Below are 26,381 nucleotides of genomic sequence, written 5' to 3'. Positions count from 1 at the left end.
CTAAACAAACTGAATTATCAATAAATATTTAAAGGGATAGTTCACATAAAATGAAAATTCTGCCGCCCTTTATACTGAACCTCCACTTGATCCAAACTTGAGTTTATTTTTCTGCAGGCCACAAATGAAGATCAAATGAAGAATGTTGTAAACTTATAGCCACTTACATCCATAATAAGAAATGGAAGTCAATGGTTACCGGTTTCCAACATTCTTCAAAATATCTTATTTGTGTTTAACAGTAAAACAAAAACCTTTGGTTTGGAACAAGCTGAGGGTTAGTAAATGATGACAGAACTTTCCTTTATGGTAGATTACAGCGAGGTAAAGTAGGTGCACATTCATTCATTTTTGACCAGGGACAACTTGTGCCACAGTCCCCATATAGTTTACCATGCTACACTGAATATTCAGTCTGAAAACGTATATAATTATGACTTCAAAACAACATTAGCTCTATTTAATTCAAATTGACTGTGATCAGTGTTGTACTTTGATAGTCACCGGCTGCTAATATGATTTCCCTATTTAGACTATGCAAATAATACTTTCCTGAAACAACATTATAAAGGAGAAGCTCTGAATGTGCGAATATAAAACCAACTTTACCCCAGTGTAGATTATCCCTTATAGCTATTTATATGCAACCAGTTTTTCAGCATTGTCTGACATTTAAATATGACACCGCAGGATTAACCATGCTCTCTTCTCCATTTCTTTAATCCGTATCTCCACTTTGAAAGAGAAAAGATGTCAAGCAAAGGCACAATATCTGTATTCGGAGTTTCCAGTTTTCCTTAGGGACTCCTCCAGTTATATGAAAGTTAAACCAGATCAGCTTGTATTGATGGCATGGTATGGATCTTTTAATCTTTCTTCTGTTTATACATGATATTTGTACATTATTCTGCTTGACTAATCCGCATTTAGACTCTTATCTATGCTCTTTCCCATGTGACCTGCTAAAATGCCTTGGCTCCTCCTCCTTCCTCTCTGACAAAGGCCAGGTAGGAGGGTGTGGTTTGTTGGAATTTGTTTGTGTTCACACACTCGCTGTTTGAAAAGCTGGGAAAGGTACATTTCTCAGGTGCTCAGTTTTGGGTTTCTCCTCATAAAACTACACTTACTTTTTAAGCCATGGCCGCAGGAGGTGGACTTCAGTGTATCAAGTACTTGCTCTTTATCTTCAACTTCATCTTCTGGGTAGGTGTTTCTTTGAATCAGTACATGAGCACATGCTGACTCAAATGTATGCTTGTGGGTTAAAAACGAAAGATGGTGAAATAAGTGTGTAAATAAGGCTTGATTGTGTTGTTGTGAGGATTTAGAAGTTTGTTTTGGTAGTTGCTTGTTTACATGTTTTTAATGTGTTTGTGTGATTGTATCTAGGCTGGCAAACTTTGCTCTCTGAGAGAGAGATTTGATCCTTAAAGGGACAGTCCGCCCAAAAAATGAAAGTTATGTCATTACCTCCTTTTTTCAAAACTGTTTGAGTGTTTTTATTATATTGAACACAAAAGAGAAACATTTGAAAGCGGTGGCCATTGATTTCTGTAGTATTTTTTTTTTTTTACCTTTTGGGTAAAGTTTTTTTATATCCGGACATTCAGACTTTCTCCTTCATAATATAATTTCAGAAATGCATTGGTTGTCAATTATAAATAGGGAAATCATATTAGCAGCCTATTACTGTTAAAATAGATTAAATTAAATACTGCTAATGCTAAAGTCATTGTTACATGCCATTTCAAAGTTTCAAAAGTTGTCACTTGTTAAAACTGAGCGAATATGTGAATCTGAATCCAACTTTCTTGATTATTTTCCCCCCTTTACAATGTGGTTCCCAGTGTTCCCCAAAATTATATTGTTTAACAGAAAAGAAAAGGGCTATTTAAATTAAATAACGAGTATGTTAAAATATGTGGGCGTACTATCCCTTTAGCATGGTTTTAATATTCATGAAACAAATACGGGTCTGTTCACAGTTCTGATTATTCAACAGAAGTTGTGGTCGGTCTGTACTTCTCGAATTTGCAGTTTAATTGAAATGTCATTGGTTTGTAAGCTTGAGCGCACAAATGTGTTTTTTTTTTATTATATATTTTTGTCTAGCTTTTTCAAGAGTTAACAATACAGAACATCAAAACAAAGCAGCAAACAAACTAAATTAAAACATACACCGTGTATAAAACAAATAAGGAAAATTAAATAAATAAATAAAAAGGGAGGAGATGCAGTATAAACCAGTGGAAACAAAAAACGTATTGTCAAATCAAATCAAGTGATACTGTTTTAATATGATTCAAAAATGGATTCCAAATCTTTTTAAATACTTCATCCTTTCCTCTCAAAGTATATGTGATCTTCTCCACAGTTGCAAACTTCTGAAACAGTCCAATTGGTACATCAATGTCTGTTTTCCATTTTTTAGCTATTGTCAGCAACATTTCAGTAAGTTTAATAGCACAAATGTGTTTTTTACATGTTTAAATGGAGTTTTTGAGCCTGTTGAATCTACAAATGTGTACGTTACATGTTTAAAAGGAGATTTTGAGCCTCTCAAATGTGAAAATGTGTTTTTAAGATGTTTAAATGGAGATTTTGAGCCAGTTGAATGTACAAATGTGTGTTTTTACATATTCATAGGGAGTTTTTAGGCTGTTAAATGTACAAAACTGTGTTTATTCATGTTTAAAGGGAGTGTTTGAGGCTGTTAAATGTACAAATGTGTTTTATTTACATGCTGAAAGGGGAATTGTGAACCTGTTGAATGTATTATTGTGGGGTTTTATGTTTTAAAGGGAGTTTTTGAGTCTGTTGAACATACAAATGTGTTTTATTTGTGTTTAAAGGAAGATTTTGAACCTGTTGAATGTAAAAAAAAAACATGTAAAAAACACGTTTGTGCATTGAACAGGCTCAAAAACTCCCTTTAAGCATTGAAAAACACACTCCTACATTCAACAGGTTCAAAAAAAACCTTTAAGCATGGAAAAACACACTTATACATACAACAGGCTTAAAAACTCCCTTTAAACACAAATAAAACACATTTGAACATTCAACAGGTTAAAAAAACTTCCTTTTATCATCTAAAAAACGCATTTGTACATGTTTAAAGAGAGTTTTTGAGCCTGTTAAATGAACAAATAAGTGCTTTTCTTTAGTTAAAGGTCTCAAAAATATACATACAGTGTGCGTAAATGTTACAGACCAAACCTCATTCTTGCTAGTACACTTATTTAGTCCTAAAATGTCTCCATTATTCAAAAGGCTCTTAGTGTTTAGGTGTGGACTTGAGTTGGCTTTTGTGGTGAGTGAGCAAATCTTGCCATCAGTAAACCCCCATTGTGTGTAAATGGAAAAAAAAATGGGATCAGTTTGGGAATCTATGAAGGACAAGTCTCCACACCCCTGGCTGTGACTCACTGTGACTCATATCAGTGGCTTTCCAAAACACAACGAAACTGGAGGATCGCAACCCTACCGACAAGTGCCAGAGATGCCAGCTACTTGTGTGTAGGAGTTAATCGGGTTGAACTAGTGTGGTTTGTTTCTCAGTATTCATTGCGTCATTGGATAAGGCGCTTGAAGATGCACTGAGATCCACCTTTTGAGTCAATTCTTAGAGTTTGAGAGAGACTGAATGGATTGTGCAACCTGTTTTACCTGCTTCTGAGCAATAACTCTATTTAGTTTTAAAGTTTTTTTAAGTATGGCTGCTGCATTTTAGCATAATAAGGTTAACATATTTGATTGAAGAAGTTTATGATATTAAGTAAGGGGGAGATTAAGGTCAAATTGGTTTTATATTCACATAGTCAGACTTCCTTCTTAATGTAATTTCAGGAAAGTATTATTGTCAAATTCTAAATGATAGTCACTAGCTGCTGATATGAATTCACCAAAGTACAACACTCATCACAGCCAATTAAATAGAGCTAATGTTGTTTTGAAGTCATACATACATGCGATTTCAGACTGAATATTCAGTGTAGAATGGTAAACTATATAGGGATTGTATCACAAGTTGTCCCTGGTCAAAAAGGAGTGAATGTGCAAATATAAAACCTACTTTACCTCATTATAATCTACCATAAATGTCAATTCTGTCATCATTTACCAACACTTAGCTTGTACCAAACCTGTTTGAGGTGTTTTTTCTTCTTCTGTTAAACACAAAATAAGATATTTTGAAGAATGTTGGAAACTGGTAACCGTTGACTTCCATAGTATTTTCTTTTCTTATTATAGTGGCTAAAAGTTTACACTTCTTCAAATGATCTTCATTTTGGTAAACAATTTAAGGAGCGTATCACAAGTTGTCACTGAATGAATGTGCGACTACATAAAACCAACTTCACCTCAATCTCCCCCTTAATATCACAAACTTAACACGAGGGGAGTGTGTATTGTGATGTATGAATGCAGTAAATATCCTTCTGCATTAATTTAACTTTATGTATACTGTCAAACCAAAAAAGGTTAAGGTAACTCAAACCATTTGAGGAAACCGATTGCAACAAACCATTGAAGCAGTACTGTGAACTTACTCCGAGTAAATGAAGTCATGTGAGCACAGCAAACCCCAATAAATGAAGAGAACTCAAACCAACTGAGTATTATAAAACCTGATAGGTTAAGGCAACTCAAACCGATTGCAAAAAACCCTTTGGATTATGAGTTCTGTGAACTTACTCCATTTAAGTTGAAGTAATGAGGAGTTTAACTCGTTACCTTCAATACTGAGTTCAAAACTCTTTTCAAATGAGTAGCATTACCTTTCAGTCAATTGAGTTAACTACACTGATTTCATTTGATGAAGTTGACTTGAATTTAACAGTATGCATTAAGTGTTTCGGGACCCTGGAAGATTAGTTATTAATCGAACTCAAACTTTTTGAAGACAGACCTGTTTTGAGCAGAACTGTTTTATTATTATTATTATTTTTAATTAGTTTTACATTTTTCAATAATTAACAATACAAAAATACATGAATTAAGCATGATAATACAAAGACAATAATGGTAATTATTATGATGATGATAATAAGATTAAATAAATAAAATTTAAATATTATTAAAAAACAATCAGGGCATTTAAATGGTTTCAATCAAAATACAGAGGCAGTCAATAGGGATGATAAGCATATTAAGCATTACACTGGTGCTCAGAATCTGCATTATATTGATCCAGGTGATCAAGAAATGGTTGCTATATATTAAAACTTATCAAGATTATCAATAACTCCATAATGGACTCTTTCCATGTGCAAAATTTAAGTGAAGTAAGTTAGCAGAAGCATTAATTAAACTACTGTTTAATAGTGGAATATGTGCTGAAAAACTGCACTGGCCGTGATGTTCTACATCACGAAACTCAAATTTGATCAAGTATGAATACAAGTGCAAAATAACCAATGGTATCTGGATGCGGCCTTTATGATGCAAGCTGAGACTGCATCACTCAGCGATGCAATGTCAGACACAATGCACTCAAATGGAGCTAGTGACGTCACTGTGACGGGTGGGGTTAGGTGTGACCATTAAAAAGCATCGGTGCAACCCAGAGTGCACTGGAGCACGTCTGCATTCAGACCCCTCTCAAAATAACTGACCACTTGAAATTTTCAGTGTCACTGGATTTCTATTGAGTAGTTTATATAGAGGTAGAGGTATTTTACTCAAATAATTATAGTAACTTAAGGTTTGTTTTAGCTTTGTTTTTAGCCTGAAAAATACAATAGTTCAGATTAAGAAATGTTTTAACTTTGTTGTGATTTTATTTATTTATTATATATTTTTTAATGGGTTATTTCACCAAATGTGAATTTCTCAAATCTTCTAAAGTTAAAACATTGGTATGTTGTATAACAATGAATATAAACATGTCTGAATGTTTTATTAAAACATGCTTTAGCTTACAATTATTTTAAATATAATAAATGACATCTGTGTTTTGCAGAATGAAGCACAAATTTAATCTAAAAGCACAACCATTTAAATAAAATGTTAACAATATATAGGAATTATATATATATATATATATATATATATATATATATATATATATATATATATATATATATATATATTGCAATTAACTTGAAATATATTGTTTATATGGACGTAAACACCAGCTTTAAATGAATGGTTTTATCCTTAAGTGTCATTATTAATTGGACAGTATCGTTCACTATATGCTTCATGTGATTTTGATTGTGTTTTTTCTTTTAATGTACGCTTTTTATTTTCATTCTTTAATCTTTAGGGATTTTCTTTGCCTAGTTTTCATACACTTGGTCTCATATCAGTCTCAAACCCTTAAAAAACGTACTTCCCGAGCTAAAAACCTTATCAGCCAGTGTTGCATGGATCAATTTTATTTATTTTTCTCGCTGTGTATATATATATACATGTCATATACATGTTTAAGTTTGCTAATTATTGTAATGCTACTATAGTTCAGATCATGTTATATAGGGCTTTTCACAATGTGGATTGTGTCAAAGCAGCTTCTAGTGAAGTCCAGATTTCCTAGTACAGTAGTTTTTTTTTTTTTTTTATCTTGTATTTTACATTTGTTAATGTATTTATATTTCTATAAGTGTTTTGTTTTACTAATTTCTATTTAAAAAGGAAAAGGAATCAGTGCTGTTGCAAAAAATCTCTGTCTAATAGTAGTTTTCAAACTATGTGTGAGCTGTTGATTAACTTTTGCCTGTGGGAATGTGTGAGAACAAGAACGATTGCTATCTGTCACACGTTACTCATTCACGGACTCCGCATTGCAGTGTAATGTGAACCGGTCAAGTAAACGAAGAGTTTCAGCAAAGTTTTGCAAATCTTTTTTTGACTATTGGAAGCGAGATTATCAGGTTGGTTAGCTTTCTGCACATTTGAGTTTTACAAGACCTGTTTAACTTCATTCTCTGAGAGGGGGAGGGAAAAAAAGCAGAAAAAGTGACTTCATTGTCATTCCGACCTTTGTAAACAATGCCCCATTTGGCCTACTGCTCATTACAGGGGAGTTCGGGTGCTTCAAAAGACTCAGCCCTCACTGTCCAAAATTTGTCCCATACATGAGCTCATTTGTCTTATTTTGACTGCTATGATCTTATGAATTGATCGAAAGTGGCTGCTGCTTTGGACTTCAGTGACTCTGCTTTGCCCGATGCCAACAAATTTTAATGAGTTTAACATCCAGCTGTGCAAAAAAACACAGTCTGACGTAAGTGAAGTGATAATAAACAGCAGTTTTTAATTTAATTTACAAATTCCTCTTTTTTTCTAATGATATGATTTAAATTTTTTTTAATGTTTTTTCCATATTTCTTTTATTCTAAATGTTTAGGAAATATGTTTGGTACATTTTAAAAAGTGTGGTTATGAAGACTTCTACAAGCTAATCCAGCTAAAGATAGTGCTTAAAGTCACTAAACGGCAGTAAATAAATTTCATAATTAAATAGAAATTGAAGCAAATAAGTCCACCTTTCACTAGGCTGGCTACTGTCCTGCATTATATGATTGGGATGTGCAGTTCAGTTTCTGACAGTATTCTATGCTCTGGCTGTTGTTCAAACTAAACATTTTCTTAGTATTTATTGGTGTTTTGTTTGTCTCTGCAGCTCGCCGGTACAGGAGTTTTGGCTGTTGGTCTGTGGCTGCGCTTCGATGCTAAAACTAAAGAATTCTTCACTGCGGAAAATGGCCAGACTGTGTTCCTCACAGGTGAGATTCTGCATTTATTATCTGGTTTTTTTTTTCACCTTTTATTATTCAATTTTCACTTTTAATTATTATTTTGTTTGTTTTTATACATTTTAAGTGATCTTAGCTGAGATTTTTCTGTTTGTTTTGAACGGTGTAAATGTTTTTAGTTTAGAGTACGTTTTTGAACAGCTTTTAGTTATTATTGTAAATGGTATTTTATTTAATTGTATTTTCTTATTTATTTATTTTTTATTTGTTAACATTTTTGTTTTATTTATATTTATTTTATTTTTGTTATTTTTGTTTTATTTTTTATTTTATAATATTATTATTATTATTATTTTATCATTTTTAGATAATTTTATTTCATTCATTTAATCAGGTATTTGATAAATTGGGTAATAGGCTGAAGGAAAAAAAAGTGTGTTGTCTTATTTTATTTCCTCACTGATGAAATTTAGCCTGTTATTAGTATACCCTTAAGAAATCAGAATGCACACTTCATCTCCTGCATCATCAGGTGTTTGTGAGTTGATATTTTGGTGTGATGTATAATAGTTTTCATAGAAACCACACATACACACACACAGACAGACAGACACACACACACATCTACTTCCTATTAAAAATGTTTTCTGGATTTACTGGATTTGTTAGATATGGATATGTCCACAGAAACCTGCTCATTTCGAGCCCACCATTCAATTTGTTGTAATTACTTTTGTTTTACGTTTACATGTTTTTATGTTCGGTTTAGTAATAATATTAAATAATATGCAATTGTTCAGATGATTTTTGTGCAATGCATTTTGTCAAGCAATATTTGTTTTGTCTTTTAGTAAATGTGTTTTTACGAGATTCACTGTAGTTTTGTTTAATAAATAAGTTTTCTTCTAATTAGATTTGCATTGCAAACCTTGAAATTGACCTTAAACCTTGAAAAGATGACTGGTTATTTTAAGTTTTCAGCTCTTATACTGAAAATAATTCCATATAAAGCTTTTATTATTATTAATATTATTATTATTATTTCATATATATTATTTTATGTATTTATTATTATTATTATTATTATAGTTATTCATTATATTTATTATTTAAATATATTATACATTTAAACTGTTGTTGTTCTTAATATTATCATCATCATTATTATTTTTATTATTATTAATATTTTTATTAATTATATTTATTTAAATATAATATACATTTATTTTGATGTTGTTGTTGTTGTTGTTATTTAATATATTTTATTATTTTTATGTATTTATACTTATCATCATTGTTATTAAATATATTTATTATTTAAATATATTATACATCTATGTTGTTGTTGTTGTTGTTGTTATTATTATTAATATTATTGCTATTATTTTTTATTATTGATATTATTACTATTATTATTATTATTATTATTTAATATATTTATTATTGTTATGCATTTATTATTATTATTATTATTATTATTATTATTATCATTATTATTATTAATATTATTAATATTATTATTGTAGATATAAATTATAGTTATCATTTAAATATATTATGCATTTTTGTTGTTGTTGTTGTTATTGCTATTTTTGTTGTTCTTAGTATATTATTATTATTATTGCTATTATTATCTTTTATTAATGTTGATAATAATAATAATAATAATAATAATTTTATTAATTTTTTTATTTTACTAATTCCTGCACAGTAATTATGCAAAATATAAAATAAACACATGAAAATTTGTAGCTTCTGTGTGTCTGTCTTCAGTATGGGTTTGCATAGCATTTTAATATATTTTGTTCTCTAAAGGTCTTTATAATATTTGTTGTAAAGTTTAATAAAAATATTGTAATTTAAACAAAAAAATGTCTAAGCATTTTCATTTGTAGTATTCTAATATTGACATTGATTTCGTGACTCTTTTTAAAGTTACATTTTTTTCTAAATATGAATATAATCTAAAACAAAATAATTTTACATAAATATAACGTAATATATTATTGGTGCAAATTCCATCAGTAGAACACAAAAATATATTGTTTTACTTAACAAATCAAAAATGAATGTTAATTAATTACAAAATGTTAATCATTCTTGAGAAATTGTCCATATATTTGGCCTATTTTGGATCATTTTCTTTTTCCTCATTATATCAGAATGCACACTTCATCTCCTGCATCATCGAGTTAAAATTTTGGGTGTGGCATACAGTATAACAGCATTCATAGAAACCAGACACTCCTTTTTCCAGCCCATCTGTCATGTGAACGATGCATCACAAACACTTTGCTGCACAGTAACTTGAGAATAAAAGGTCAGTCATGAGCGTGAAGCGAGATGTTTTGGTTTCTGTAGAGATGCACTGATGTAAAATTTAACTTTAAACCAAAACTCAGCCCCCTAATAAAACACTTCTGGTGTGTTTTGAAGGCTAAAACCAACTAAATATAGTGTCTGCTGTATAGTTGGGTTTGTGTCAGCGGGTTTGTTTTTTAAGAGGCAGGTTTGTGGTGTTATAATGGCAGTGCTGTTTCTTGGGGAGGCTGTGTTTGCCAGTTTCATCGTCCCTCACAGAGCTGCCTTTCTCCTCTTCACCAACAGAACTCGCATTGTTTGTTTCCTTCCCACCTCCTTTTGTTTATTTGCTTTCTGGAGAATTGAATGTTCTCCTCCACCGATCCAGAAACCTCATCGATGCGGTGTTTATCAGAGGTCTGATTGACAGCAATGCCAAACATCCGTATGACAGACCATCCCAAAGAGTGGTTTAGATACAGACTCGTGATACACTGGCCTGGAATTTTGTTTTGCATATTTGTCTTTGCATAGTTTATTCTGAGCATTAAAGTAGAGCGAAAGTGGGGGGAAAAGTTCTAATTTTTACATGTGGCTGTGGTAAATCTATGGCCAGACTCTGTTCAGCATTTAAAGGGACAGTTCACCGTAAAACAAACATTTGTCAAGACACAATTAAACTTCATTAAAAGTAGGAATGTCAAGATCCAATCACAATGTTTTGGACTCTTTCGGAGTTGTATGATACCTCCCGATCAGGACTCGAATATATGTTGGATGTTACCTCCTGATCAGGACTCGAATATATATATATATATATATATATATTTGCCAAGATGACAGTAAATAATATTTGACTAGATTTTTTCAAGACACTTCTATATAATTTAAAGTGACATTTAAAGGCTTAACTAGGTTAATTAGGTTAAATATTCAGGTTAGGCTAATTACGCAAGTATTGTATAACGATGGTTTGTTATAGACTATCGAGGAAAAAATAAATTTGCTTAAAGGGGCTAATAATTTTGTCCCAATTTCTTTTTTTTTTTCAGTTCAAAAGTACTTTTTATTCTAGCTGAAATAAAATGAATAATAAGAAAAAATATTATCAGACATACTTTAAAAAATTCCTTGCTCTGTTAAACATCATTTGGGAAATATTTTAAAAAGAAATAAAAATTTAAGTTAAAAAATATGTTGGATAAAGTTTTTAGTAACGAGTAAAGTTAATAAGGTAATTAATAACCTTAACTTTTTCTGAATTTGTAATGCTTATTGTGCAATAACTGCTTTGAAACAACAAGAATTATTGTGAAAAGCGGTAAACAGATAAACTTGAAGTGAACATCATTTACTCTGCCTTTACAGTAAAGAAGAAATTTTAAAGGAAACCTGTAACCATAGACTCCCTGGATACTTGTTTTTTACTGTGGAAGCTAATGTTTCCAGCTTTCTTCAAAATATCATCTTTAGTGTTTACCTGAAGAAATAAACTTATAAAGCTTTGGAATCACTTGCGGGTCAGTAAACAATGAGTAAATGTTCATTTTTGGGTGAACTATCCCTTTTTAAAACAGTGTTAGGTAAAGGCATGCGGTGACCATTTGCATGGGAAAGGTGTGTGATTAAACTTTTTTTGCTTGTTCGTTTATAGGATGTAACAATTCATGTTTGGAAGAAGATTATGTTTATGAATCATCCGATGATGTTGGTAGGCAGTTTACTGGTGTTAGCAGCTTTATTAAAGGCCCTTAAAAGCTTGACATTTAAAAGTTCGTCACGTGACCCAAAATTTGATTAACCACTATGTTTTTGTGCTGTTAACCGAAGTTAATTTGTGCCGACACTCACTAAAAAAAATAAAATAAAAAGCTGGGTTGTTTAATTTAAGCACTCGTTTTAAAATGGACAATCCCAATAGATTTACCCAACATTTGGTTGTTTTTCCATTACATTTAAATGACGTTTTAACCAAACTACTGTAAATCAACTAAGCAATTTTTTGTGTGTAATGGAGAAAATACATAAATGACAGTATGACCACAAGATGGCAGTATGTTTGGAGTATGCGATTGAATCATTCATTCAATTGATTCATTCAAAACAGCAGAATCATTCAGAAATTAAGTCATTTGCTGCGTCGCAATTCGCATACTTTAACTACACCCTAAAAGTATGTACTTTTTTTTTTTTGTTTCTGAAGAAAGAATGTATACCTTTGAGTGTGTAACGAGTATGCAAGCTTTGGGACATACTACTTCCTCTTTAACAGATCGTTGTGTTGCTTGGTTATAAGCCCTCTCAATCATCCACACTTTAATGTTGGATTTAATTTCCTACCTTATTAGGGAAGCAGCAGGGTAATCACCCATTCACGGGTCTTTCAAGCAGTGAAATCTCCTCAGGTCTTAATAATTCTGCATTCAGACAGTAAAATCCAAACGCGTCTTTATATAAGGTCAGTATTGTTGTTGCTGATGAAATATAACACAGACAGTGGGATGTAAATATTTTTTTAATATTAATTAACAGTCATACAAACATATTTCGAGGCCCCTCTACTTGACGGTTGATCTTGTGCATCCATTGTGTTTGTAGTTTATTTACACTTTTCACCAGCGTTTGTAGTTTTAATCGAATTTACGTCTAATGTGCAACGTATTGTGGCCAATATCAGCGGTTAGGGTATGGACGCTTTACATTTAAAATTTTGACCGGAAATAGTAAATCATCCAGGAACCTTTGGCATACTCTTTTCAACATACTATGATTTGGGACATACTAATTCTATTTTTTAATTACTATTTAGAATGGGTAGTATGCGAATTGGAACGCAGCTCTTGTCTATAGATGCTTGAATCATCATCATCATCATCATCGGCCAGTTGTTTAGAGATTATGAATTTTAATAGTTGCATATCCTATTAACCATAACACTGTCATTTATTTGAATTATTCCTTTTGGATTCTAATGCAGTTCTGTAACACATACACTCAAATGACGTTTGCAGTTTGTTCAAGCTACTCATTTATATTGAGCTTTTTTTTTTTTTAATTGTCTCTTATGTTGCGTTTAATCCATTTAAATGTGTAAACTAATATACAAGTTAACTTGATTCATTCACACAAATCGATAGTGTGGAACCCAGCATTTTTTAGACATTTTGGATCCTGAAGCAGATTTGAGGGTACCCTTTATGATAGTCAATGATTTTATTATGGCTGTGTGATTAATCGAAGGCGATTGTCATGCACATTTTGCCAGTAAAGCTGGTTCTGTGATCAGCAGTAAATCCAGCATGTGCTTTCAGATGGAGCAGCATTTGTCTCACAGTCGTAATTCATTGGCAGTCTACATAATATAGTGTTCATTATCATTGTCACATATTTAATTGGGTGATGATGAAGATAATCACTGATATAATCACTCTGCGATTATTGACTTATGTTTGCATTGTAATTCCCTGCAGGCATTGTGTTCTAATAGTTATGCAATATGATTGACCGCAGCTGGTCCCTATCGCTAATCATTAGCTATCCAATCAAATTATCTCAAATTTAACCTAAATATCCAGCCTAAACTTTATTCCCTATCTTTGTTTTGGAAGACCCCCCCCCCCCCACCTCCCTGCCCCTTCCTTCCCTTCTCCCTCCTCCTCAATTCTAGGATCGGGCGACATGGTGCCTCAGTGGCTATCACTGCAGACTCACAGCAAGAAGGCCACTGGTTCAAGTCCTAGCTGAGCCAGCCGGCACGTTGACTGTGGAATTGACATGTTTTCCCCGGGTACTCCGGTCCCCCCCCCCCCAACAGAATAAAGACATGTGAAAAGTGAATTAAATTTTTAATAAAATTCACAAGCACCTAATGCATTTACACTAGTTAGTGTCCCGTAGAATCATCTTATTAATCAAGGCACAGGCTAAAACGAATCATGGGAGTTCTCGCAAACTACCTGATCTCGTATCCCTCCTCATGCTCACTGACCTTGCGGGAGCCTTGGGCTCATCTATCTCCGAGCTCAGGGTTCTCTCCTGGGACAGCATGCCAAACTTGCTAACATAGTCGAGCATCAAGTGTGAACTCTTGAATTTGTTTTTTTAAATAGTGAAACTCAAACATCATCCTCTTGATTTTAAGTGTTTTTAAAGAGACACTCGATGACGTGTTGTTTCTCTGTGTTCAGGGGTTTATATCCTGATCGTGGCCGGAGCCGTCATGATGGTGGTCGGGTTCCTGGGCTGCTGTGGAGCAATAAAAGAGTCGGCCTGCATGCTGGGACTGGTAAGTCTCACATATTCTCTTACAGCACTAAAAAGATAGAACATTTATCTTGTGCTAAAGAATAAACCAAGCCAAATGTTCATATGACCTCTCCTTATGACATCTAAGTATCACAGGAACTCGCTGTATAGCAAGTTTCTAACTGTTGGAGTGAAACTAAAAACATGATCCTTGTCTCCTTTTGTCTTACTGTTGCTTATTCAGTCGTGAACTATACCCGGTTCTCTTGCTTTATTAAGATTTCGGTGCATTAATCTTGTCAACAGGATAATGCCGAGTTCAGACTGCAGGATATTCAAAGTAGTCGACTCACGGATGTTTTCACACTGCATGACTATCTGACTAGCGTACCGCCGCTGCTGTGTTTACACTGCAAGATGTAACGGCGACAGGGTGTTTCGCTGAATCGCAGACAACTTTGTCCATATTACGTTTTACAAGCAAACACGTGAGAAGACATGAAAACAATGCGAGGCCGCGTAATATATGTCTGGTTATTAACTACATAATGAGAAAGAAGCATTTAGTGGGGTAGAAAATGTGCTTATTTTGCTCACCTGGCTTTGAAGGGAGCAATTTCTCTTAATGTTTTTTTTTTAAGGTGTAAGTGTTGCTTATACCTGTGAACTTGCACAGTAACAAGATGTGTAAGTAGTATGTACCTACAGTGTATGTACACACTGGTACAAAGTATTTGCTGGTGTATAACCAAACATGTAACAACCCACTGAACAGTATGTGCAAGTTCAAATGAGGAACAGGACATTAATAACGCAGTCTTTGGTTAACTCTCGCTATAATGTGAATTACTGATGTGATTCTACAATTTACCCTAAAACAACATATAGACATAAGGCATTTGTATACTTCTTTTTGGCAGAAGTTTGCTGTTGTTAAACAGTTGTACAGACGCTTAGCTTTTATATATTACACAGTAATTTGTGACCGTTTTACACTTTCTATTGAGTGGACAGTTCCTGAGGATTGACCCTGTAATTACACTGATGTCGCAAGGTGCAACCGTCTAATGCAGCGTTAGGTCTGCATTTCTTATTCTAATACAGTGTTCAGAGATGTATGGTACACTCAAAATATTATATTTTAAACTGATTTAAAATGAGCTGAAACAACATAAATCTTGAGATTTCATTGGGACAACTTATTTTTTACAGTGTATGCAAACAGGTGGGGAAGTGGGAAATAACCTGCAAGTGCATAATGTTGTTACACAATGCACATATGTAATTCTTGTAATTCTTTTTAGTGTTGTTACCAATGTCCTGTTACACATTTGAACATACACATACTATTGTGTGTTTTTACACGTGTGTAGTTAAACCAGTATTACACAAGTAATACTGTGTACCAGTGTGTACATGTACTGTAGTTGCATACTACTTACACATCATGTACCAAGTTCACAGGTATAAGAGCCGGTTGTGATTTTGCTCGAGTGACGCGTCAAACAGACACTGATGCACCTCCCAGATTTACATGTGTGTCCTTTACAAATATTATTGAGAATATGCCATATAAAATCGCTTGGCTAACACGTATATTTAACTCGTATATAAATTGTTAATGGTTGTAGGCCTGATTTACAGTAGGCTATTTATTAAGAAATGAAAAACATTATACCTTAATAATAATAATAATAATAATAATATACATTAATAATAATAGCAATAAAAAACAGTACAGTATAGATACATTTCTTAATAATTAACCTACTATAAATTAAAGGCGTTAACGTATGCTATATATATATATATATATATATATATATATATATATATATATATATATATATATATATATATATTTCACAAGTTTTGGAGACGTAACGTAAATCCGTTTTCGTCATGACATAAATCTTTTCAAAGTGCACTAAGAAGGGAACGCAATTGTCAATATGAAGGTCGCTAAAACAGAACTGTAAAAATACATTAAATGCAAATTACACATAAGAGAGATGACTAATGTTTTTTTATATATATTTTTAAATCATTCTAAGTTAAAATTTTATTACGGATTGTGCATAGGGGGGATAACAGGGAATAGAACACGACCAAGAACTATGCTTCTAACTACAGCTCTAGGGGTGTAGTTGCAAGCGCACAAGTTTGCGATGCAATTTGCGAATGTTCATAGGTACGACGGATCTGAGAAACAGCAAATCAAAGAACTATGTAACGACGGAAATTGCAACCTTAGTTGGCTAATGATGATTTTCAGAAATGCACCCCAGATTGTACACAATCCTATCAGACACATTCTCTTATATTTGTTTACCTAATTCGTAATTAACGCATTACTTATGATATTTTTCCACAATATGTCTCACGCAGTCAGTGTTCAATAACATTTTATAAAAATAGTCCAGTTAAATACCTGGTATGGTTGCAATTTGTCCAAAAATGATCATGTTTGGTATAAAAATAATGGAGTGGCTGTATGAACATGTTGTCCATGCATACTGTAACATTCAGTAAGTTTTAATTTGAACTGTACAGATAAATTAACTAAACAATGTCCACATATATGTTGTATATACTCTAATACTCCAGTATATTAAAATAATCTCGTCTATACACACAAAATCTATCATAGATGCTACAGTTTTTGTATTTATTTATTTTTTTTAATTGTGGATGTTGTTGTTCACGTCATTTGTCATTCATTTCCAGTTCTTCATGTTTCTGCTGGTCATTTTCGCCGCTGAAGTTGCCGCTGGAATCTGGGGTTTGTCTAATAAAGATAAGGTGAGAGATGATCTGAAAATCCTGTTCGTCTGCATCTCCTGTTATTCGTCAATTACTGACATAGTCCTCCTTGTGTTCTCAGATTGTGTCCGATATCCAGCAGTTTTACACGCAGACCGTCAAAAATTACAAGGAGAGTCCAGACGGGCCGCTGAAGGAAACTCTGACTGCCATTCATTTTTCAGTAAGTTTGATTTTTAAAGCTTGTTCCAAGCATAAACAAAAAAAATAAAAAAAAATAATAATAATCAAAATAGTCAAAATAACGAAGAAGGTGCTAATAAATCAGTTTTAAATGTGTTAATAAAAAATATCTTCTCTCTGTTAAATAGAAAACAGGGGAAAAAATAAACAAATAGGGGCAAATAATTCAGGAGGCTAATAATTCTGTATATCAATTGAACACTTCAACTGTATATAAAATTGTTGCTGTTATTATTAATAATTTACTAATTAATATTATCTATTTTTTCACCATTTGATTTATATTTGATTTGTATATATTTTTTCTATTTTATAAAAAAAAAGTATACAAAATTGTGTAATGACATAATATGAACTTTAAAGTTCAAACAGGCTGCAAAAATCAGCAAAACAAAAAAACATTTGCAATACTTCCTAAATTAGTGCTTCTTAATAAATACTTTAAATAAGGCTTTACCTTTTAAAAAGGTTCTTTAGAACATTCGCTAACTATAAAGCCCTAATGATATAATAGCTTTAATGTCCATGCTTCAAATATGCAAATCAACTTATTGTGGTCCTCTGAGTTGCAGAAGGCTAGCATCCTTTATTGATTGATTCATTGATTTCATCATATATTGTCTGATGAAAGCCAGCACCAATATCTCATTGCTCCATATTATTACTGTCGTTTTCATAAAAGGGGCAAAGTAAACATTCATAAACAAAGTTTGCTTTCTAACTGGTTCAGTTAGCCTTACTGTAAAGCATAACCGAGTGTATTTACTTGAGATAGATACTCTGCAACGATGGATATTTTGATAACTGCTTGTGTAGCCTATTTGATTTGTTCGCACACTGTCTCAGTTGTATTGTGTGATGAAAGGATTGGCGCGCCGGTTTAAGTCCAGCTGTAACCACCGTGCGGCCGAGACAGTGCCTCAGTCCATTCGGTATCAACGTGCCTATCCCAGCTTCTGTTACTACATGTACAAGTGTCTCTATGATGAATTAATTTTATTTTCTGTTCTACGACGATGTGTTTTGGTGCACACCTTTGACTGGACAGTTCAATCGGTAGTGACGAAATAAAGGACTGTCCTGGAAAAATTGGGACGTCTGATCACCCTATATGTGTGACTAAAACGGGGCTATTCAATGTTCTGATTGGGTTACAACCACTCTGAGCCCCAGTTTAGCACCGGCGTCACTGTTTTTGAATGGCAGCGAACTGAAAGCAATACTTCACATTATCGATGAGAGAAAGCAGAATGAAGAGAGTCGTTTCCCGCGTCAGATTTATTCTTCAGCCAATCTTCAGCCTCCTTCTTCCAAGGGCCCTGTGGCTTCATCCCCACCTAGCCCTTGCGTTAATCCGGCTCTGCTGCTGCACTGCTATCCACCATGTCTGCATTCAGACCCGGAGATTGAGGAGAAGTCCTCCTCATTAATAGCATTTATATAAACATGATTATCTCTATGATGATATAATAAACTGTGGTTATGTGTATATGAAATTACTTTGTAAACCATAAAGTCAAGTGTCTCCTCATGGTTTATACTGGAATACTCCAGGGAACAGTTGTTCACTCCCCTCATTTCTCCCCTGCTCTGCTGGCCACGTCCACTCCCCCCTCTCCTCGCAGAGCTCCACGCCCATCTAGGAGCATTTTGATAGATTTCTGAGATAGACTTGCACGAAAGAGGGGGGTTTCATGGCCCTTTAAAACACTGCTATGTTACATGCATGTATATAAATTAAGTAATGTTTAATAATTTAGATTTTAAGGGTGACTATAACATTTTAATGTGTCTGTTTTCTGTGTGTTGTTTAGCTGCAGTGCTGTGGACCAACTGGCCTGGTCACCGATGGAGTATCTGTCACCTGCCCCAAACAGGAGGGTCTCGCAAACGTCATCACAACGGTATCAGACATGCAACAAATCATCTTGCTGCTTCTGTCAATCTGCCGATGTGTTTTGGTGAACTCTTTTTGCTTGTGTTCCAGGGCTGCTCATCTGTCATTCAGGATATGTTCAACTCTCGGCTTCATGTGATTGGAGGAGTCGGCATCGGCATTGGCGTGATCATGGTGAGTCTCTGCTTGTGGGTTTTCTTTTCTGGTTCAGGTATTAACCGTGACATCAAGAAAACTTATTTCACAAACCACTTTTCACAGCAATTAAAAGCATGTGCAATTGCTGAAAAGCTCTATGCTTTACATATTATATTGTCATTAAGCAGAAGATTTTGTTCAAAAAGAAAGAGGCAATACACACAAGAAGTGCGTATTATAGATGGGAACAGTTAGTGCTCAGAAAATTGAGTTCTAGAGCTGTGGTTCTTAAAGTGGGGGGTCGTGACGCTGTCTGTTCAAGGGGTGTGAGTGCTGTCAACAACGATCAGGGAGGGGTAGGGGAAGTAAAACGGCTATGTCAGTGGCACCAATCAATCCACAATTTAGTGGCTGCAATTTATTTCATATTGTGAAACTCCATAAGTGCATTTAAATTAATAACATCAAGAGGAAAAACGTATTGGAGTTTACACAGGAGTGCCCTTGGCGTCCTTGTACATGACAATGAAAAAGCTTCTTAGTCCTTGTTAGTGTGAAATTTAAGGTTTGCGACTGTGCTGAAGTGTGTTCTGAAATGAAAGCAAACTTGACGTGATTCGCTATGGTTGTAATTGACTCACATTGACAGGTGAAAATCCAATCTACCTGCTTGCACTGCAGACACGAGGGCACAGATTATTGGGTAAATCACATCGGTTAAATTTCCACATATGAACAAGGCCTGAGTCTGATTTGAGTAAATCGTAATCAATGTGATTTATTTTTTTTTCCTGCTTACACATGCATGTGCCATATATGATCTGTGCCACATCAGAGAAAAAAATCAGGATAGTCACTTGAACCATGTGGTGAAAATGCAGCCTAAAGGCCCGTGCACACCGGGCTCGCATTTTACGTCAACATTTAATGCCTCATGACTAAATAAAGCGCGTCAATGTGATCGTGCAAACCCGCAAATCGGCAGGCGCAAAAGCGTCATTTAAAAATAAAAAACGCCGCATGCTTGTTTTTTTTTTTTGGTTTGTTTGATTTTTTGACGCGCTGCGTTAAAACCTTCTCCACCAATCAGGTTGGCACTTTTGGTCATGTGCACGAAGCTGCATGGAGCGCTTGGAGGCACTCAAGCATAAAACTGTCAATGCGAGCGCACATTGAAGAAGATGCCCAGAGACGATATGAGCGTGTAGCTGCTTATTGCTCTGGTGAACGATAATCATTTCTTCATAACTAGAGCTGCTACTTGAACCATCTATGCGTGTTCGAGTCACCAGTAAATTTAGCAAGCATGTGAACTTCCTCTCTTCCACTTCTTCTGTGTTAAAAGCGGGTGTTGGAAGATTAAAGTTGTGCAGCGCCATCTAACGTCAAGGAGTGATTTTTGGACTCCTCCTTCTGCTTGATGCCAGTGAAAATCGCTTTGGTTTGAATGTGGAAAAACATCTCATAAAACGCTGGCGATAAACGAAAAGCGTTGTGGTGTGTAGGAGCGTTTAGGGTGCTTTCACACCTGTTAATCAATCAATTCGTTCTGAAACAGGGATTAAAATTGTTACATTGTTGCACTTTGCCTTGTGAAAAGCCAAAATAGCTCAAATAAGTCAAGTGCGAGTGTCAATTTTAACGGATTAACAGCTCTCGGTAATAGTTCAGCATGCTTTTATTTTCGTATTTTATACAAAACGCACAATTACTGGTAGGAATGACATCCTGCACTACTCGATTCTCTCTTCAAATAGCCGTATATGCCTATTACATATCCATAATACGCTGTGACATAGCCGGGCTCGGATCGTATCGCTTTCTCACTACAATCGATCCGCTCCAGAGTTCATTTCAATCAAGCCGAGACCACCTCATTCAGGCGATCTAGGAGCGATTGTTTTGGCCCGGATGAGAGCACGATTGTTGGATTCACATATGCCAAATGAACCGTGCTAACTGGGCAAACGAGACTGGTTCCGAAACAAAAGTCTAGGTGTGAAAGCAACCTTTAGGCCCAATCCCAATTCTATTTTTGAACCCCTTCCCCTTGGCCATTACAACCAAGGGTTAAGGGGAAGAGCTTCGAAATTTACCCCTAAGAATTGGGAAAGCACTACAGCACCTGCACAAGTCATCAGATGTCATCGCCAGAATGTTGTTGGACTGCTGTACAGGAGATATTTTTAGGGATAATAGATCGTGAAATTTAGCATTTTTTTTTCTTTTTTTTTAAAGCATGATGGTAAAACATGAACGCAGTTATCAAAATATTAAAACGTGTTTGTTTGTTGTAAAAATTCGTAATAATGACAAAAAATACCAATTTGTCGATCTCCTTCCGGGTGCAGCTGTGGCTAGTGTATTCTTGGAAAATGTTCTTACCCCTTGGTTTCGAGTGTGGTGCTGAAAAATCTTTGTTTGAAGGGGTATTCACGCCTTCCCCTTATCCCTACGCCTGCAAGCTAAAGAGAATTGTGACACCAATACCCCTTCATGGGCTTGCGCAAAACGAGGGGTAGGGGTAAGAGGAAAGGCTAAAGGGTAGAATCGGGATTGGGCCTTACTTGCATATCACTACGCCATATGATATAATGATGTCACCAATGATTTCTCTCTCTCTCTCATTTGTTTTCTCTCATCAGGTCTTCGGCATGATCTTCAGCATGTTGCTGTGCTGCGCTATCCGACGAACCCGTGACATCGTGTAAACCGCGGTTCGCCACAAGTGCCTGATTTCTGCTTTTCTTTTTATTTATCTTCGTTTGTGAATGTGCGCGAGTGGTTGTCCTGTTGTAAATGTCTAACAAAGAAAGTCCAGCATTAGTTGACCACTTGAAAACTGTTACAGTCTGTGCATATGAGGAGTCTGTTTTTAGTTTCTTTGTTTCGATTAACATTTATTTTGTCTCTTTGAATGCACTAGCAAGCTTTCTGGCATTCTTTTGTAACATTTTACATTTATTTTATGTACCCATATGGGAGTTTGGAGAGAAAGTAACATGTAGTAAACTACCAATAAAGTTGAAGACTAATCGACTGGATGGTTTCTGTTATTTATTTATAGGCAAGGTTATTGATTAAGCACATTTCAAACACAATGATCATTTAAAGTGCTTAAGTTAAAGCAGGTTTAGGTTTAACTTAAAGGCTTTGTCAAGCCTAATCTCTCACTTTGTATATGCATGTTGCAACACAGGCTGATTGTGGATGCGTACCCCTGTCTACATTTTTGGAGAGCATGGATTAGGTAGCCAGAGGTACGTCTGGCTATTTCGTCTTTTAAACGAAGGCTGTGGGGTGGTATGACACCACCGACAACTTGCGCTCCTTTAAGTGCTACCAGCTGACCGCTTAACTCTATGTGGAGTGGCTCCGCGTACGTTGGTGGATTTAGGATGCAGAGCACACCGCTACGACAGGGTTCAAGTCTGGTGAAGAACGGTTCCATAAAGCAGGTAAAACAAATGTACAAAAACAAAATGAAATATTCAACAGCCTAAAATGTGAAATTACATGGCCGCGACGGCTTTTTCTAGATTGCTTTTGAAAACACTATTGGTTGGGTGTAGCGAAGGGGGTGGGTCCCTCAGTCGTCAGCAAGCTGGCCTGGTGGCTTAGGTGTATATTGCGCCCTCTGATGGATTTACGTGGAAAGATGACATTTGTGATCATCAAAAATCACACATAGCGGCCTCTGGCGTATGTTAGAAGTGTAACATTCAGCAAATTAATTTTTGTCTGAAGTTCATAAAGTTATCAGTTTTATTTTTCAATTATGCGTTAATGTTTTTATTTGTTTGCTTTTGTCTATTGCTCACACAAAAACATTGCGGACTTAAATTAAATTAAATTAACTTTCTGAACTTGCATCAATCAAACTGACTAAAACTATTAAGTTAAACTTTTTATAACTTAAAATTTTGTTAACTAGATTAGCTTATTAAAATAAGTTAAAAATATTTGTTTTGACTTTTTGTCATTAAATGTTTTACAGTTTACTTGGAAAACTCTTGCATCTTTAGCTAGAAGACGTTTGTTCATAACTATATGTATGTAAGATTTCTCTATGTTTAGCATATTACAAATATATATATATATATATATATATATATATATATATATATATATATATATATATATATATATATATATATATATATATATATATATATCATATAACAATGCATATTAACATATAAAACATCTTTAACATTAAATATGCATTATATACAGTAGATCTATAACAGGGGTGTCCAAACTGCCTGGAATATTCTAGTATACCTAGAATAAGCTTGATTAACTGGTTCAGGTGTGTTTAATTGGGGTTGGAACTAAAAAATGCAGGACACTGCCCCTCAAGGACTGAGTTTGGACACCCCTGATCTATAATGTTTATATGATGTAATTTAGACACGCGCACACACACTTTTTCCTAACACAATATATAGCAAACCTATTTATTACAAATATTTTATTAATAAACATGTATATCATGTTTAATAAATAATAAATAAAATAGGTTTAACATCTCTATAGACTATTTCCATAGATCCAGGACCGTGTGTGTGTGTGTGTGTGTGTGTGTGTGTGTGTGTGTGTGTGTGTGTGTGTGTGTGTGTGTGTGTGTGTGTGTGTGTGTGTGTGTGTGTGTGTGTGTGTGTGTGTGTGTGTGTGTGTGTGTGTGTGTGTGTGTGTGTGTGTGTGTGTGTGTGTGTGTGTGTACAATAAATAGCAAACATATAAGGTTAACCTGGCACGATCTTTATTATTATTATTTTTTTTTTTTTCAAATCAAGAAACATTTTTAGACAAGCAAATTAATATTGTCTTGTTTTCAGAAATACGTCAAACTAAACCGAGTTTTTCCTTAAAACGAGCAAGATAATCAGCCGATGGGGTATAAGCAAAATAATCTAGTCAAAAATAGAAACTAGCACCCTATATGTGTATATATAATAAATAGCCAACATGTAGGATGAACCTGGCACAAATAATCATTTCTTGCTTTTCTTTCCTTTTTTCCCTTTCTTCTTGGTGGCTCCAGGCCAGCCGAATCCTCTGAACTCCAGACAGTCCACAGCATTATGGGAGATGTAGTAAACGTTCTCCATGGCTGCTGGACTCAAAATATCCACATCTGTCTTTGAGGCTTTGGCACTGACAGATCTCTTCTTGGAGGAGCGCTTTCTTTTGCTCTTGCTGGCAGCTCTGGCACTTTGAGATCTGGACTTTTTTCCTGAAGGCTGCATGTTATTAGAAATTCAGGGAGAAAATCCAGTTACAAAAGCCTTTGATGCAAAGAATCAATACAGACTAAACGTTTCTCACCATTATTAGTGCCTTCTTCTCACACATCAGTTGAATGCACGCTGGGAAACATGTGTCTGTAAGAAAAAGAGCTTCGTCAGTGCATGCAGGAATTTAGTTTGCATGCATTTAATAATGTTTAGCACAGTCTGTACTGAAATGTGTTCCTACCGGCAGGATGGTGCTTCCGCTGTCCTGCCTGTGTCTCTTTTGTTGTGCTATTGTTTATGTGAGGTTGTCGTAGTGACGGGTCATGGGAGCTTTTATGGTCTCATACACAACTGGTTTTTCAGGTCCGACAGGAATTTTTTTTTTGCTTTCCTTTTTTCCAGTGACCACTGAAATGAATCTCTCTTTCGATGTTGTGTAAGACGAATGGCATGATGTGTGATCATTTGCACACTATGCAAATTTTAGTTGTAGCACTCAGCTTTTTTTTTTTTTTTTTAAAGTTTGGACAAATGGGTTACACTTCTAATAATGCACAAATGCTTCTCTTATTTAGGATCCAAATCTGAAAATGTAAAAATTGTTAAATCAAGAAGAATTTTATAGACGAGAAAAAAATATAGTGTTGTTTTCAGAGATAATGTGCCAAAATGAAGTGAGTTTTTCCTTAAAACAACCACTGTCCTAGTTCATTAATTAAAAATGAAGGCTTGATCGTGTTTTATTTTAGTAAAATAAGCGTAATCTAGAGGCCTTTCATATAAGCCACTTCTGATACCAAATGATTGACTAGAAGTCGAGATATTATTTGTTGTTCCTAAAATGTTGATAGGTGACAAGACTTGAATTAGGTAGTGTACTTGGTACTAGAGCACCTTTAAAGGAGTAAAGGTAATATGCGCAGTACTTCACTATAGCTGGCCTCTGTTACACTTTGGTTGCATATTTAACTTGTATATGTGTTCAGTTTTTAATTTATTTCAAAAATTTTTTGCTTGTTTAATGATTCTTATTATGAAACTCTGTCCAGCAGCATCTTTAATCTTGTAAATCATAGAGGGCTCCAGTGGTGTAATGTCTCTCTCTGGTGGAGAAACAAAAATAAATGTAAAAGAAGAGCAGATGCTTACAAACACTTTTTTTTGTTAGGTTATGAATAGGTATGACTGATTATGTCTAAATATTTATCATTTATTTTGTAATGGCCTCAGAACATTTCTTTTTAATAATGACAACTCTTCAGAATAATTGTTTTCGATTGTTGTGACTGAATAATCCAAGTTATTCCTCCAAAAGTTTATTTCCTAAAATATAGGAAGTGTGTAAAAGTAATATAAAAATGTCTGAAGTGCAGGATCTTTTTCAAATGATATTTTAATATTATCCATAATTATGTTGAATTGCCTTAAAAAATAAAATAAAATAAATTAAAATAACTTTTCATTCACAAGATTAAGATCGGTTGTTGCTAGATCAGATATGGTTGTGGCCGGAAGTTAACAAAAAATATTTATATTATTTATTAATTTATTTATTAATTAATAAAACTACCTCTACCCTAAACCCAACGTCACAGTAATGTAAAAACTGTAGTTGTACCGAGTATTATTAATAAATTGTATTTTTCGACCCCTGCAGCCCAACTCTAAACCCAGCTGTTACAGTACTGTAAAAATATTGATTATTGTTATACAGTATCATATAAAATTCTACTTTTTTGATGTACATATCGCACATCTGGCCAACCTCGTATCCGATCTAGACTTTACCCATCAGGTCTCCAGTGCAGTGTTGAAGCCAATATGCCTTTCACTTAAAGATATTCTTGAACG

At 34.3% G+C, this 26,381-nt stretch overlaps 2 protein-coding genes and 1 long non-coding RNA gene across 20 annotated transcripts in view; 1 reads left to right on the top strand and 2 right to left on the bottom strand.

Moving 5' to 3' along the window:
- cd9b (CD9 molecule b) overlaps positions 1 to 22,329 on the top strand; it is a 142,369-nt gene extending 120,040 nt beyond the window's left edge. For 17 of the 18 annotated variants that reach the window (XM_088649756.1, XM_088649751.1, XM_088649762.1 and 14 more), the window contains 7 exons: positions 7,631 to 7,733; positions 14,192 to 14,289; positions 16,977 to 17,051; positions 17,134 to 17,235; positions 19,070 to 19,159; positions 19,243 to 19,326; positions 21,936 to 22,329. In XM_088649756.1, coding sequence (XP_088505882.1) covers positions 7,631 to 7,733; positions 14,192 to 14,289; positions 16,977 to 17,051; positions 17,134 to 17,235; positions 19,070 to 19,159; positions 19,243 to 19,326; positions 21,936 to 22,001 — 618 coding nt within the window. In that variant the 3' untranslated portion in view covers positions 22,002 to 22,329. 18 annotated transcript variants of the gene reach the window in all.
- Positions 1,032 to 4,477, bottom strand: LOC147844607 (uncharacterized). The gene is made up of 3 exons (XR_015482483.2): positions 3,028 to 4,477; positions 2,373 to 2,926; positions 1,032 to 2,332 (listed from the first exon to the last, which is right to left on the bottom strand). It is a non-coding gene; the product is annotated as an uncharacterized LOC147844607 (long non-coding RNA).
- A 1,752-nt stretch (positions 22,330 to 24,081) lies between the features above and the next one.
- smkr1 (small lysine rich protein 1) lies at positions 24,082 to 24,795 on the bottom strand. Its single transcript, NM_001302473.1, has 3 exons — positions 24,772 to 24,795; positions 24,622 to 24,677; positions 24,082 to 24,536 (listed from the first exon to the last, which is right to left on the bottom strand). Exons 2-3 carry the CDS (start codon positions 24,646 to 24,648, stop codon positions 24,288 to 24,290), a joined length of 276 nt encoding a protein of 91 aa, NP_001289402.1. The 5' UTR covers positions 24,649 to 24,677; positions 24,772 to 24,795; the 3' UTR covers positions 24,082 to 24,287.
- Positions 24,796 to 26,381: the final 1,586 nt, after the last annotated feature.

Source organism: Danio rerio, chromosome 4 (genome assembly GCF_052040795.2).
Source record: "Danio rerio strain M-AB ecotype USA chromosome 4, GRCz13ab, whole genome shotgun sequence".
NCBI classification, from domain to species: domain Eukaryota; kingdom Metazoa; phylum Chordata; class Actinopteri; order Cypriniformes; family Danionidae; genus Danio; species Danio rerio.
This window is presented reverse-complemented; position numbering and strand designations above follow the sequence as displayed.